Source organism: Salvelinus namaycush, chromosome 2, assembly GCF_016432855.1.
Source record: "Salvelinus namaycush isolate Seneca chromosome 2, SaNama_1.0, whole genome shotgun sequence".
Classification (NCBI taxonomy): domain Eukaryota; kingdom Metazoa; phylum Chordata; class Actinopteri; order Salmoniformes; family Salmonidae; genus Salvelinus; species Salvelinus namaycush.
In genome coordinates, this window is record NC_052308.1 from 32,568,581 (window position 1) to 32,584,544 (window position 15,964).

A 15,964-nucleotide genomic window follows, 5' to 3' on the forward strand; every position below is an offset into this window, starting at 1 on the left:
TTAAATGAGCCTAAACCCCCTTTCCTGTCTGACAGTGTAAGGAGCAGTGGCTCAGACATTCTACAGGTTGTACGTCTGGCGGATGTTCATTGTGTCACGCAGCATCAGGTCTCGCAGGCGCCACAGTGCGTCCGCCATGGTGGAATGGGCGCCCTTGCTCTTCAGCCAATGGGACGGCAGCCGGCTCTCCTGCTCTTTGGTCAGCCGCACATCTTTCTTTCGAGCTGCTCAAACATGTCCACATACAGAACACATACACAAGGTCATCACACTCACACACTTCTGCTCTGATCTTAATGCAAACATTCATCATGGGAAATTATACATGCATTCACGATACACTATGCAGGTGAATCGATAAATTACAATACTGTCTGTATATACATTTTTCTGTTATTCAATAAGGTAATTTACTGATAAATCAATCTCTGACATGTTATATAAGTGATTTGTAGATTTGTTGTGGTGTAAATCACTTTCTTTCAGTGAGGAGAACTCACCTGAGAGAGTTTGGTCCCACTTGCTGATGGTGGAGGACTCTGCATTGAGTCCCTCAATGTACTTCAGGTACGCCTCCGAATGGAGCAGGCGCTGGGGCTTGGGTGGCGGGGCTACAAATATGGGTGTTGAGGGCTGCTGGAGGGCAGGCTGGCCCTGTCCTGGATAGGGTGGCGGGGCCTGCTGCCCAAGACCAATCATCTAAAAAAGCATCAAGGGCCTCTTTACTTCTCATACTCAAATACAGATGTGAGTAATGATGCAAGTAATAAAATAACAAACATTTACAGTCTATGTGCTTTTCTTAAATACAATTGTATAGAAGTGTAGATTACCTGGGATCCATAGGCTCCAGGAGCACCCGTGTTGACACCTGTAAGGAAGGCATCAACAGTCACAGAGTGCTCCAGACCACAGCTGTCAGCAGCTGGCCATCTTGGATTGTGTTGTGTACTACTGACTTTACTACTGCTCTTTTAAGAGAAAGACCAATTTGGGCCATTACAGCCTCTCAGCAACAATCTGCATTCAAGATAAGGGTACTTCAGAGAATACATGACCCTGTTGATGAATCACTCAGCGACTGAGTATCACTACAGGACCTCAGCCTACGTTACAGGTAGCCCCTCCAGTGAGTTAGAGTGGCATACAGGAAGCATCTGCAGTGGCGTGGCAGGTAGGGTGGCTGTGAAAGTGTTCTTACCCGGGTATGGCATGCCAGGGAACCCAGGGATGCCTGGCATTAGGTGATGATGGGGCAAGAGAGGCAACCTCATGTGATGTGGTGGCATGCCAGTCATACTAAACATGCCGTCAACTAGGTCCTGCAGCATCATGTGTGGCATATATGTACCCATCATGCCTTTGGGGAGGAGGGTATAGCAACAGATGCATGCATCAGTGCGACATGCAACTGCAACTAGCTAGCAGAGATCATGCACTAGCTAAATGACTAAACATCAATCTAGATTTAGGATATTTGATATTCCATAATCAGACATTCATACACATGTAATTCATTCACAAATCACAAGCACTACTTGAATCAGACTGATGGTAGAATGATGCAGTGAAACTGGCAAGCTTCTAAATAAATGTTGAAGCAGTGTATCATTGGAAAGAGGGGAAAGTACAGTACTAGAATAAAGATTAGTAATGAAGAAATGAAAAAGGTACAGCTTCTTATTGCAGCTCCAAGTGTCCCCAGGGGGGTGCATCCCCCTCTGTTATGGGATACCTGACACATGTCATGCTGGGATAAAGCAACACCATGGGGGTCGGGGGAGGAACCACCCCCATCAGAGCCCTACTGGGGTACCTGCTCTAGGGAAAGCCAGCTGCTGGGCTGCCCTCTCCCGCTCCTGCTGCTCGGCCACTTTAGCTGCTCGCTCTGCAAACACAACAAACACACACACATACTATTACAACTTTTTGCAAGGGAATTTGCAGAGATACTACTGCAAGGGGCATTGAACAAACTACCACAGTCTAAGTACATTTGTAAGAACTTTTACCCTCATACTCAGCTTTCTTGGGAGACTCCAGGTTCCTCCACTCGGTGCCCACCAGACGGCTGAGTTCCCCGAAGGAGAAGTCTGGGTGCTGCGCCTTGATGACCGCTCGCATCTCACTGCTGAACAGGATGTAGCCACTCATGTTAATCTTCCTCTTGGAGCCCTCCTTCTTGGACATCCCCTTCATGGACTTGGGAGTGGACTGCAGTCAAGTAAGGGAGAGTGTGTCATGTCATCTCTCTACTGTCATTGCTATACACACCTCCAACTGGATGGCTAAGAGGCCTTTTTCTTGAATCTCACCTTGAACATGCAAATAATTTGACACATGTTTTGTTTCAATCAGGATGCATGCGATTCAGTTGACACATCTTTATCAGGGTGCGACGATCTTACCAATAACTTTTGAGACAAATGTAAAAGAGCTTTACCTTCACAACATGACCACACATTTGCCCAGTGTATGTTGCTGCTCTGACCTGTGGAGGGGTGTAAGGCATGTCCATGTCGCTGCCTGCCATGGGACTCTGGAGCTGAGGTATGGAGGTGTCTCCCAGCTCCCCATCATCCTCCCCCAGGTCCTCCAACTCCTCATCTGTCATGTCGGCAAACTTGGCCTCCAGCACTGCGATCTTCCTGTCCAGCAGAGGGGATGGCTCCTTCTGGGGCACGATCAGCTTCCTGTACGGGACACGTGGAGTAGACTGCAATTACACCTGGGTGTTGAGTTCTGTTCTACCTTAACTAAAAGGAGTGTTTTTGACTGACTCCGAACTCCCACTTTCAGGGTCACTCAATTCTGCTTTACTACGTTGTGGAATGGTTTCTAACTATTGCTGATTATGCGACAGTATCTTGAGGCACGTAAAAAGTCAAGCCACTCACCTGAAGTAATAGATCTCGTCCTCCACCACCTTCCCAGAGAGGGAGAAGCGCTTCAGGCCCTTGAACTTCTTCATCTGTTTGTCACTCTCGATGTAGCGACTCTCACAAAGCAGAACGTCCTCCTCAGGCACTTCAGTGGGCCGGCACGAAAGGTACTCCTTGAAGGAGGACACCGCACACTTCCCTGTGGAACAAGTCAACAGAGAGGGATATAAGCATGGCATATGCCCAGTGAAATACAATCAACCCATGCACTTAAACTTGTTTCTCTTCTCAACATTTGAAAATAACATTGCATATCATCAACCCAATAATAGGGTCTGTCAAAAGGTGAAACTATGTCAGGGCAGAGAGAATACCTATGATACAGGTCATGGGGCAAGACTCCTCCAGGTTGCTAAGGAACACTTCCTTCTTGTAGAACATCCTGGTGGGCTCGTGTTCTGTCTCCTCTGGGTGGATGAAAATGGGCCCAAGGAAGTAGGCCGCTCCGTCCCGCATCCACATCTTCTCAATCCTGGCAGATAAAAATAAAACCCACTTTATTCAACTAAATAAATAATCACTATATATCAAGCAACATCCCATTTTGGATATTGTGTCTGTAGAGTTGTATTTACCCTACCTGCCTACTCGGTGGCGCACTAGTCCATGTGAGCGAATATAGATGCAGTCTCCCACTTTCAGCCAGCTGTCATTGTAGCAGAGCTGCTCATAGTACTGGCAGCCTGGCTCCCCATTGGTCATGTCCAGGATTACATCCTCCCTCTCCTACACATACACACACAGTATGGTTGTCTTTGTTTGCACTCTGTTGGATCACATATTAATCCAATTTAATCTCATTCCAATTGCACAAGATTTTCTAACCACTCACCTTATCCATAGTGTCCAAGGCTTTGCCCTCTTCTTGTATCTCTGCAGGCTTCTCTTCTTCTTGCTTAGGGGCAAACATGGATGCAACCCGGACTACAGGCAACGGTACGCCCCGAGGGACAAACCTAACGGAGCTCAGGGGCATGGTCCACATCTTGATCTTCTTGAAGGACTTGGTCTTGGCTGAGTAGCGAGACTCACAGACATACACATCGTCTGCCCTGAAGCCCTCTGGGTGAAGCTTAAAGTAGTCCTGGGATCAGTTACAAAACAAAAGCCAAGGCCAATGATTCACTTGAAACGTTTTATGCATTCACTTGAAACGTTTTATGCTTCAACCATATTAGAAAGAGCTGGAACATGAAAATGGAAATAGAAAAGAGCTTAGTACCTTAACAAACATGACAACACATTTGCCCAGTATCTTGCTGACAGGAATCTTGTTGAAGTAGTCGCTCTTGAAGACCTCCTTCTCCAGGAACTTCCGTGTAGCGAGGTGGAAGGTTTCATTCGGCCTGTAGAACCAGCAGCCATACAGCCACTTCTCACCTGGAATGGGGAGGGAAGTACACAGAGCAATACTATTACAAAAGGACAGCACAATTGATTCATCATGTGTGCATGCTTTTTGAAGCAGTCAAACTGAACACATATACAGCAAAAGGAATGATTGAATGTGACAAGTCGGACCATTTCCACAACAAAATGTCAATAGAATACAGAATCACTACTAATGCTTTTCAGTAGTGGCTGTGCAAAGCCACCAACCTGCATCATCCTGCCACAGGCGCTCAATGCAGACGATATGCGGCTGCAGGTTGGGCTCAGCAGGCTCCACGTACACATAGTCTCCCACGTGGTACATGCTGTCTTTGAAGCTGCAGTCCTGGCTGTAGGTACGCTGGAGACCAGACTGCCACGCCCCTCCAGCAGGGTCCTCACTCTTCTCAGCTTCTGTGGGTTCACGACTCAACTCAGTTAATCAGTCAGTCAATAAATACTATTTCATAGGGGCATAATGATGACTAAAGCCCTATAACTGATGCCACTGGGTAACTGTTGTTGACACTGCTTTGATTGGTGGGATAGGTATATCTATCTGCCTTGCTACAAGTTGCTAGGTTCAGAGTGTCAGTGAGAGCATACCTTTTTTCTCCTCCTCCCTCTTGAGCTTGTCCTCCTCTATCTCCTTGGGCAGCTTCTCCTTCTTCTCCTTCTCCACGTCGCTGTGCAGGTGTTTGGAGGTGTAGCTGAGGGCGGGGGTGAGCAGGATCTCTCCATTCTTACACAGCTCATCTCGGATCCGGATGAAGAACTGCTGCAGCTCCACCGCATCCTCAAAGATCTCAGAGTCCGTCCTGGAGTGACAATCACATATTTCTCCCAGGGTAATTTCATAGGATGTTCTAACTGTTAAATGCACAGAAATCAGCTCTATGGTTGATATTACTCAAATATTGCAGAGAGAAAATAAAAGAGAAAATGGCAAACACTGTTTCCTAATTGTGCCCCACCTGTGCATGCGCCTGGCCTTCTCCAGCACCTCAAACATGTGATCCTGAAACACGTCCAGTCTCTTGTAGCGTCCCCGGTCCACGTTAGCTCTGATGATCTCAAAGTTGAGCGGCGGTCTGTCGGGGCTGCTGGGGTCAGTAGCGGGGATCTCAGCCAGCGAGTCGCTGTAGCAACGCCCCTCGTCGTCCTGGTGACCAAGCACGGAGACGAAGAGGCTGCGGATGAGCTCCTGGATGAGGCGGGCCACGTCGGGCACATGGGCGTCCTCGCCTCCCTCCAGGTCCCGGCGGGTCTCCAGCAGAACACGGTGCAGCACAAGAGCGTCGCGGTAGATCAGAGACTCTGGCTCGTTGTAGGTGCAGGCATTGTTGAACATCAGCACCAGGTCCTCCACTAGCGCGTCCACATCCTGGTACTTGTTGGCCAGCATGTGGCTCCTGACCTTTTCCATGTCCACGGGCTTCTTGATGGCGATGTAGTAGTTGGGCAGTTCGGCGCGCGACGGAAGCCGCAGGAAGATGGTGCTGAGGCGGCGGCCACGCTTGTCTGTGAAGTTCTTCACCGCCTCGTACAGCTCGTTCAGCTTCTGCTGCAGGGGGGTCAGGTACTTGGACTTCTTAGGCGTGATGCCACTCTTCCCTGGAATTACAGAGTGTGTGTGTATTATTATTTTGGGGATGAAGTGATAATACGAAATGACTAGACTAAAATGACATCCATGTACTGTATCTGAATTATTTAAGCCAAAATGTCAGCAACGTACTTATTTTCAACTTTGGTGACATGTCATCATCGTCAGGCGTTGGGCCAAGATCCCTCCGTTTGTCTTTTATGACTTTCTCCAGGACGTTGGCATCGTTATAGACCTGGAACAACGCCAAGTGTTCAGTGGCAAAATTGAGGGGCATTTAGAGCCAAAGATATAATTGCTGCACTGCATACCGCTGACATTATGGAAATGTAGTGTCTATCTTAGGAATCATGGTTCATGATTAAAGGTAAGACACTAGTACGTTACTGCTAAATAATCTAGTATGCACACTTCGTTGCCCTGAGTCTGACCCCTGTTGGCCCATCACCTGTGAGCCCTCCTCGTTGTAGTGGCGTGCGTTGCGGAACATGAGCTTCATGTCCTCCAGCAGAGCTTCCTCTGTCATGTACTTCTCAGAGCGGATGTTGTGGTCGATGATCCTCAGGTCCACGGGCTCCAGGATGATCTTGTAGTAGTCCGGGTAGTCCTTCTTGGAAGGCTTGATCATGAAGAGCTCACAGAGCCTCCGGCCTGTGCCCATCTCCCGGGCCTCCGTCACTGCGGAGTACAGGGCTTTCATCCGGTTCTTCTTGGTGTTCTTCTTATGGCTGGTGGTCACAGGGGTGTGGGTTAGTTAAAAGAAGGAAACATTGCCTTGAAGGATCAATAAAAAACAATGCAATGATATTGTGGCCAAAACAATCATTTTATAAACCAAAAGTACAGGGACTTTTTTGAAGAAGTAGCCTGGCATGTACTATTACCTCTGCTGAGAAGGTTAAATAAGAAGTGCGTACCTCTTCCTCTTAGTGCTGCCAGTATCAGACATGGTAGAAGAGAGCATGCTGTCCCCATCCATGCTGTCGTCCTCCCTCCTCAATAGCTCTGTTCTCTTTAGCTAGGAAAACCACACACACACACACACACAATATCAACCAGCTGCTCTTCCTCCCACACGTTCATGAATATAAACTACCACCTCTAACTCTCCCCATCTCTCTCTTTAACATATCTCCACTTACACAAAAGTAGTGCACTCAGACATAAAAGCCATCATGGTTTGGCAGGTCCACTATTTCATCTTCTATCTTTTGATAGGTACAACATGCAACTATCCACCAAATAAATGATTGCAACCAAGTACAGTACATAGAGAACACTGACCAAGACACTATTGCATAGTAACACAGGTGTGAGTCAGACCTAATCAATGTTTAAAGGTCCCGTACAGACAGAGACAGTGAGTCAGACGTAATCAATGTTTAAAGGTCCCATACATTCATCCTATTTCCCAAGTAAAAATAGCCTTTGAATGACCAAAACATCATCCATAATATTTTTACACTATTAAAATGCTCAGATTTGAAGAAATTGTACCTTCTCTCAACTATCAGGAAGCCTGAAAGAACAGGCTGTGTGGGCGGGGAGCTTATATTCATGAGCTCGCCTTGACTGACAGTTCTTTGAAACAACCTTGTGGTCATTGCCAGGTAACAAGGTAAATAATGGGCCATGTCATTGATGACAAGATAAACAATTGGTAACATGTCATTCCGAGCCTAAATAGTATCCCACTGGGCACACACTGGTTGAATCAACGTTGTTTCCACGTCATTTCAATGAAATGACGTTGAACCAACGTGGAATATTCGTTGAATTGACATCGGTGCCCAGTGGGATACCTTAACCCATTTTCTCTGCAAAATGCTCTCATGGTCAACAGAGCTGATCATGGACTGTTGGATATCAGACAAACAGCAGCAATACACAATTGCATTTCTATTGTTTTGTAAATAATTACAGAATAAAGTTCACTGATACACTTCTTCACAATAATTAGTAATTACATGAAAACAGCATACAATAAGTGTACTGGACAATTTATTGGTGCCTCTGCATTATAAATGACAATATGTTCAGAATTGTACGCATTGATCAGACATTTATTTATTTACAATAGGCCAGCATTGCCTAAATATTGATCAACATGAACACTCATGAGAAATAAAGGCGAGAAATAATGGTGAGACATCATTTGACATAACAAAAAGTATTAGAGCCATAAGCCTAATTTAGTCACCCGGCCGCCCTACATTGTGTAGGACCCAGTGATTCGTGCAATTTGTAACACTCCCGACCAAATGCTTGAACAAAAACATATGTACAAGTGAATTACTTAGGCTTTAGGAAATACAACCAACTACAGAGATTGATAGGAAGCGTGAGAGGAAGGGGACCCATGTACCCGCTTCAATTAAGCAGGCTTAAGTCACCCACAAGATTGAAGCGGGAGACAAATTCAGCCATGGCCTCCTTGTCAGGCCTCTCACACTGGGCAGACAGGGGTCCTGGGATGGACAGCTCACACAGCTTCCCCACATACGGTGCTGGTTCAAGGATGACCTCGTTGAAGAGGAGATCCAGGAGCCTGTCTACGTAGCCTGTATTGTTTTTGAAAAGGGAAATGTTTGTTAAATGGGTAGTGAATTTCATTTCCTTTTATTTACTGTTCTGAGTTATAATGCTATAAAATCATTGATGAAGTGATCTACTCATTCTACAATGTGTTTTTTGGTGTTTTTGAAGTACTGAATTTGATATATGCAATATTTGGTCGTGCACCTTTTTTGAAACTTTTCTATGCCTGAAATGCTCAATTGATTTTAAATGAATAACTATGACTTACAGTATGTTGGGTCTGTCTTCACAGGCTTCACAGCATACCCCCCTTCTTTGCCTTGGGAAAGCTGATTTTGTATTACAGCATTCCTGATGCAGTGGTTGCCTGGGAAGCTGTGCAGAAGGAGTGGATGTTGAATTTTCTAAAATGTCTATCATGACAGCTTGATGATAGTGGAAAGACAAATGGAGAGGGAATTAGCCTGTAAGACAACAACCACACAATGGAATGGCAAAATGGGATTTTCAGGGTTAAATTACAAATACTATACACACCGTAACTCCTTAGTGGACAACCTTCCTTCGTGCCAGCTGTGCGCTGGCAGTTCTAAGACTCAATGTTGGGGGCTTAGGGATGGAAAAACCAAAACCATATAGTGACTATCAGGTGTGTTATGGAAAATATATAATTCACAAGTCATAGCAGCCACAGCCGCATTATCTAACGTTAGACCCTCGATCCCCCCCAAAATGTTGGCTACCGTGTCAGACTCATCAAACTCTAATACTTACATCATGGTCAGCGCTTGCAAGATCCACTGTCAATGATGGTACAGAATCCGTCTTCAGGATTAGCTTCCTGGCAAGACCTATCGAATGTTCTCCCCAATTGATAAAGTAACTTCACACTAAATGTGCACTGCACACGCGTGACATGATCATAATTTTCGGTGCAGCCTGTCCACCCGAAATGAAAAGCAGCCATTGCTGTCAGATGTCTTCATAAAAATAGTGTAAGTTTAATTTTACACTATGGAATCCAGTCACAACACAGTGTGCTTTTGACGGCATGCTGGTAAGTAGATTGCTAGCTAACAGTCACACCACAGATTAAAGGTTACCAGTATCTTTGGTTGTATGTTCTGCGTAGGCGCACGTGATGCCGGTTTTAAGGCGGTACATATTTAAATGAGTTAAGACGATAAGACGCTACCTTTATATGACGTTGTATAAAGCCGGAAGTAAATCCTTGGTAATTCCTGAATCCAAGTGTTTGACACATAGGGAGGGAACCAGTAACTTTATGATCAAACTTGATCAATGTACCAGCTACAGTCAGTTTTCATACTACTTTGAACTGGTTCCATTCAAATATCATCCAATTTGATGAAAAACAAGATTTTCAATGTCTGGGACCTATAACACTAGAGAGGCCTGAGAGACCAGATTGCCTAAACAGCAGTACCATCTCATTGTTAGTTAATACTCCAGCAATGTTACACCCAATAATCACCAAAGGATACTTTACAGCCCACTAAAAACCATACAGATATTGATACACAACTACAGCAGAGCTTGGGTTTGAACTTGAGTTTCAGCATTGGCAGCTCATACACCCACTGACCTGCTGAATGTGCTGGAGTTTCAGCACACGCTTATAGATAGAGGAATGAGGCACATTGTAGCGCTTGGCGTTCTCAAACATCAGAGTGAGGTCGGTGTCTAGCTGATCAACACTCTCATACTCGTTGTTCTTCATCTTGTTCCTGTGTGTGGGGAATTAAGGGCTCTCACATTTGGAAAAGGATAGGGTAGAAATACACTGTACAGCTCATGCCATGTCATGCCACACAAAACATAGAGCAACTGATTTGAGAAAATTATGAAGCCTGAATAAAATGTTCAAGACATACACTACTGGTCAAAAGTTTTAGAACACCTACTCATTCAAGGGTTTTTCTTTATTTTTTACTATTTTCTACATTTTAGAATGATAGTGAAGACATCAAAACTATAAAATAACACATATGGAATCATGTAGTAACCAAAAAACGGTTAAACAAATCAACATTTGGCATCTTGGCATAGTTCTGTTATAATCTCCACCCGGCACAGCCAGAAGAGGACTGGCCACCCCTCATAGCCTGGTTCCTCTCTAGGTTTCTTCCTAGGTTTTGGCCTTTCTAGGGAGTTTTTCCTAGCCACCGTGCTTCTACACCTGCATTACTAGCTGTTTGGGGTTTTAGGCTGGGTTTCTGTACAGCACTTCGAGATATTAGCTGATGTACGAAGGGCTATATAAAATAAACTTGATTGATTGAACATTTATTTTTTATATTTGAGATTCTTAAAATAGCCACACTTTCCCTTTGCACACTCTTGGTATTCTGTCAACCAGCTTCATGAGGTATCAACCTGGAATGCATTTCAATTAACAGGTGTGCCTTGTTAAAAGTTAACTTGTGGAATTTCTTTCCTTTTTAATGCGTTTGAACCAATCACTTGTGTTGTGACAAGAAGATATCCCTATTTGGTAAAAGACCAAGTCCATATTATGGCTCGAACAGCTCAAATAAGCAAAGAGAAATGACAGTCCATCATTACTTTAAGACATGAATGTCAGTCAATACGGAACATTTCAAGAACTTTGACAATTTCTTCAAGTGAAGTCGCAAAAATCATCAACCGCTATGATAAAACTGGCTCTCATGAGGACCGCCACAGGAATGGAAGACCCAGAGTTACCTCTGCTGCAGAGGATAAGTTCATTAGTTACCAGCCTCAGAAATTGCAGCCCAAATAAATGCTTCACAGAGTTCAAGTAACAGACACATCTCAACATCAACTGTTCAGAGGAGACTGCGTGAATCAGGCCTTCGTGGTCAACTTTCTACAAAGTCAAAGAAACCACTACTAAAGGACACCAATAAAAAGAAGAGACTTGCTTGGGCCAAGAAACACAAGCAATGGACATTAGATCGGTGGAAATGTGTCCTTTGGTCTGGAGTCCAAATTGGAGATTTTTGGTTCCAACCGCCGTGTCCTTGTGAGACACGGTGTGGGTGAATGGATGATCTCCGCATGTGTATTTCCCACCGTAAAGCATGGAGGAGGAGGTGTTATGGTGTGGGGGTGCTTTGCTGGTGACAGTGTCTGTGATTTATTTAGAATTCAAGGCACACTTAACCAGCATGACTACCACAGCATTCTGCAGCGATACGCCATCCAATCTGGTTTGGGCTTAGTAGGACTATCACCTCCAGGCTGTGTAAGGGCTATTTTAAGGAGAGTGATAGAGTACTGCATCAGATGACCTGACCTCCACAATCCCCTGACCTCAACCAAATTGAGATGGTTTGGAATGAGTCGGACCACAAAGTGAAGAAAAAGCAGCCAACAAGTGCTCAGCATATGTGGGAACTCCTTCAAGACTGTTGGAAAAGCATTCCAGGTGAAGCTGGTTGAGAGAATACCAAGAGTGTGCAAAGCTGTCATCAAGGCAAAGGGTGGCAACTTTGAAGAATCTCAAATATAAAATATATTTTGATTTGTTTAACACTTTTTTGGTTACTACATGATTGCATACATGTTATTTCATAGTTTTGATGTCTTCACTATTATTATACAATGTAGAAAGAAGTAAAAAATAAAGAAAAACCCTTGAATTAGTAGGTGTTCTAAAACTTTTGACCGGTAGTGTACATCATGAAGACCAGATTACGTAAATCACACTTGCATGAATTTGTTTCAAATAACCTATTTTGTGGAACAGCACAATCTGCCATTTATTTAGCAGAGGTCCTTCCAATGGCTGGCCTACCTAATCTGGTGCAGGGAGATGGGCTGGCTGATCTGCTGGAAGTAGTCTGGGTAGTCTTTCCTGGAGGGCAGCTGGAGGAAGGGCTCGGAGATGAGCTGGCCCTGGCTGTTCCTGCCGCCACGCACAGCCTCGTACAGCTGGAAGATGGGGTTACTCATGTCCATGCTGTGGTGCATGCTCTCTGCCTCTGACTCCCCCTCGTCATAGTGGACAGACCCTGGGCAATGAGAGAGACAACTGATTCAGACAGATGAAGTCTGAAGTATTCTGACAAACCCTCATACACCAGTTTACTTTGCACTGCAATGCCCCCTCTGTTCTTATATGTTCCTCCAAAACAGCTAAATTAGTGAAGTGAAGACCAATGAGACGTACCAGCCAGAATGCCATCGTCATCACTATCATACTGAAGAGCCATGGTAATAGCCGAGAGCCGGTCTCCCTGGGCTGACCTTCTGTTCCTGACACACACACAGCTGTTTAACTCATGGAAAAATGCTTCTAAATGTTGCATGTTGTTTGTTTGACTCGTAAATTCTACTTTCTACCATGTCTATGGTGTTACTTGCCTGATGCGAATACTGGACTTGATTGGTTCAGCATGCTCAATTTCTGTCTTTCTCTGTGCAAAGACCTTTTTGATGGTGTTGGCATCCTTAAATGAATAAGAATGAGAGAGTTATAACAAACAAAACTGACATAGAATTATGACTCAATTCTGAATGTGAGGACAGCATACCTTAAAAACTTGTGACCCAGGCTCATTGTACATTTTGGCATTCTTAGCCAGAAGATCTATGTCTTTTGCCATGGCACCAACACTTCTGTAGAGGCTCATCTAAAAAATAAATAGACCAGTGATTTACTGTACGCACACTGTAGTGTTACTTTAACCCCTTACAGTACATTCAGTCAGATGGTTGGGTAGCATACCTGTATCTTCTGGGCAATGATTTTCAGATCTATTGGGTCCTTTATTATGGCATAATAGTCTGGGTATTGCTGAGGGGAAATAAATCAAACTGTATAATATATAAATATTAAGTCACAAAAACATGCAAAGGCCACAGTTTCGGAGATAATTGTTCTATTACCACTTTTGAGGGCAGTTTCTGGAATAGATCACTGACTAGATGCCCTGAGGGCTCGGAGAATGTCACCACAGCATCCAGCAGCTGCTCAAGGACCTCCTTCAGGCAATTGGGTGCATTCTGTCATTCAAAGTAAAAAATAATCATAAGAAACACTTACAGTTCAACAGAGTGAACAGATATCTTCCATTCATTTGCCATTTTGTGCTATGTTTTGAAGGTTTACATGTACTACATGTGTGACAGGTTAGTCATCATGTAATAAAATAATTGTCATGCTACATCAGAAGTACTGGTGTTACCTCATCCTCATTTGACCCTCCAGGATTATTTTGTGCATCATCCCCGTCCTCATCATCGTCATCATAATCCCCCCGCTGAACAAACTCATTCTTGGTACGCAGGTAGAGGTCCCACAGCTTGCAGGCTGCTCTGTACTCTGGAGAATCCGACTACAGACATGCAACACATTCCCTTTCATTTGGTTAATTCCAGGTTTTAGGCCCGAGACAGGGCATTTATTATGAAAACTCCTTCATACAAAACATGCCTTGTAAACATGATTTGTCTCGCCTAAAGAATCCAGTAAATGTGTTTATTATTACAGGGAGAGATACATTACCTTGTAGTACGCCTTTGCATTGTTGAATAAGAGCTGAAAGTCAGCCGTTATCTGCTCCACATCATCGTACTCCTCCATCTTCAGCTTCTGCTGGATCTTCATCATGTCAATGGGCTGAGTCACAACGTCATAGTAATCCGATTGATTCCTTCAACACAGAAAACACAATAGATAAGTTAATTTAATGAGGCTTATGTTCGTAGTAATGGAAACTCTTTTTTTTTTTACCCATTCTATGTTAACCATCCTCTTTACCGTCTCTTGGGTGCTCTTATGAACAGCTCACATAACATTCTTCCCTGGTCATCCTTATAATCTCTGATTGTGTTGTACAATTCATGGCATACTGCAATCTGGAGGCAAAACATAGTAGATGAACACAAAACAATACAGGAAACAACAATGTTTATGAACACTCAAAAACTACACATGGGTTTGACTTGTGACTGTGGATTTAGAGTTCACAAAATTCAATAATTCATTTTTGGGGGAAGACATTATCCGAAAGCCATTACCAGAGAAGTCGAGTACACACAATATATTTGAATCGGAATGCAACGTTTCCACACACAAAAAAAAGCTGTTAACTGAACTTACTGGATCAACAGTGGGAATGTTTGAGGTTCTTCTCCTTTTCCGACCTACCGAAGATGCTGAGGATGAAGGCTGTCCATCGTCAAAGTCCCCCCCACTGACACTACTAGAGGGGGACGTAGCCCTTCTCCTTTTTGAGCCCATGAGTCTAATACCTGGAAAGAAGTAAAAGGAAAAATAACTACAGCATTTTAAGTCAATTTACCTAAAATGTGACAAATATTGTGGTAATATTGTATTAACATTATCATCAAAAGGGCGCTAACCCTGCTTCAACGCCATTACCTAGAATGTAATAAAGGCCCTGATCAGTGTTTAGTGGTCCTCATTCGACGACTCTTCACTGTCAGATGAGGAGAGCAGTTGGGTGCTGATTTGACAGATGTCTGGGATAAAGCAGCTGTAGCCTAATGTGGTAATTTTATTCCAAATTTGCTGTGTCACCATTAACACTACTGGCAGATGAAAACATACTTGTTTCTCTTTTGCTGCGAGATGACAGAGCCGTTGTGGCATTAATGACTTTACAGACAACGATGGTAAATCTTGCTTGCTAGCTGGCTAACAGTAATGTTACCTGGCTGGCCTCCTCAGCATCAATTACGGCAAGCTAGCTAACGTTAGCTAGCTAACGCTACCCATCATCTCCAGACACACAAAGACGATGCTGTGAATAAGTAACTAAATACTTTACCACACTGATCGGTGAATAGTCATCGTTCAAAACTGCAAGATATTACATTTAGTCTCGTACAAACCTTAATATGTAGAAGAGAATGCAAACCATTCGCGAAAGCTGACAATTTTGAGAGAAAAAATTAGTGTGAACCTAGCAGCAGTGAAGACACAGCCGATCACTTCCGTTATAAACTTCAAAATAAAATCACTGATTGACTCGAATTTTACTTTAATGATTTGATCTATTCTAATCATTTTAGGCTGCGTTTACACAGTAAGCCAAACGTTGATATTTTGCACAATTAGATCTGAAAAAGATCTGATATGAAACGACCTGATGTGATTGGTCAAATGACCAATTAGTGGGAAAAAATATCAGAATTGGGCTGCCTGTGTAAACACAGCCAAAGACCACAATCTGCCTAGCTTTTATTTTGACTATTGTAGTAATTTTAGACCAAATCAAAGTTTATTGGTTGTGTACACACATTTCCCAATGTTATTGCAGTTGCAGCGAAATGCTTGTGTTTCTAGCAACAACAGTAATACCTAGCAATAAAAAAAAAAATACATTATCCAGGATCATTTTCTAAAATAAGGTATATAGGATGAGCCATGACTAGAATACAGTATATACATATAAAGTGGGTGAAACAGTATGTAAACATTATTAAAGTGACCAGTGTTCAATGACTCTATGTCCATGTACGTAGGGCAACA

General features: G+C 43.7%; 1 protein-coding gene across 1 annotated transcript; it reads right to left on the bottom strand.

Annotated features, from left to right (window-relative positions):
• Positions 1 to 51: 51 nt before the first annotated feature.
• Positions 52 to 15,410, bottom strand: LOC120061528 (protein polybromo-1-like). The gene is given in 30 exon segments (XM_039011441.1): positions 52 to 224; positions 501 to 699; positions 834 to 871; positions 1,202 to 1,360; positions 1,817 to 1,888; positions 2,013 to 2,214; positions 2,492 to 2,693; positions 2,898 to 3,081; positions 3,257 to 3,414; positions 3,523 to 3,668; positions 3,775 to 4,026; positions 4,165 to 4,322; positions 4,542 to 4,727; positions 4,920 to 5,131; positions 5,288 to 5,927; positions 6,052 to 6,154; positions 6,368 to 6,647; positions 6,837 to 6,937; positions 10,064 to 10,205; positions 12,260 to 12,476; positions 12,635 to 12,720; positions 12,829 to 12,914; positions 12,999 to 13,097; positions 13,193 to 13,261; positions 13,354 to 13,470; positions 13,653 to 13,802; positions 13,973 to 14,120; positions 14,228 to 14,325; positions 14,570 to 14,721; positions 15,325 to 15,410. Coding segments are annotated over 29 exon segments (4,818 nt in total). The 5' UTR covers positions 14,711 to 14,721; positions 15,325 to 15,410.
• Between the last annotated feature and the right edge of the window lie 554 nt (positions 15,411 to 15,964).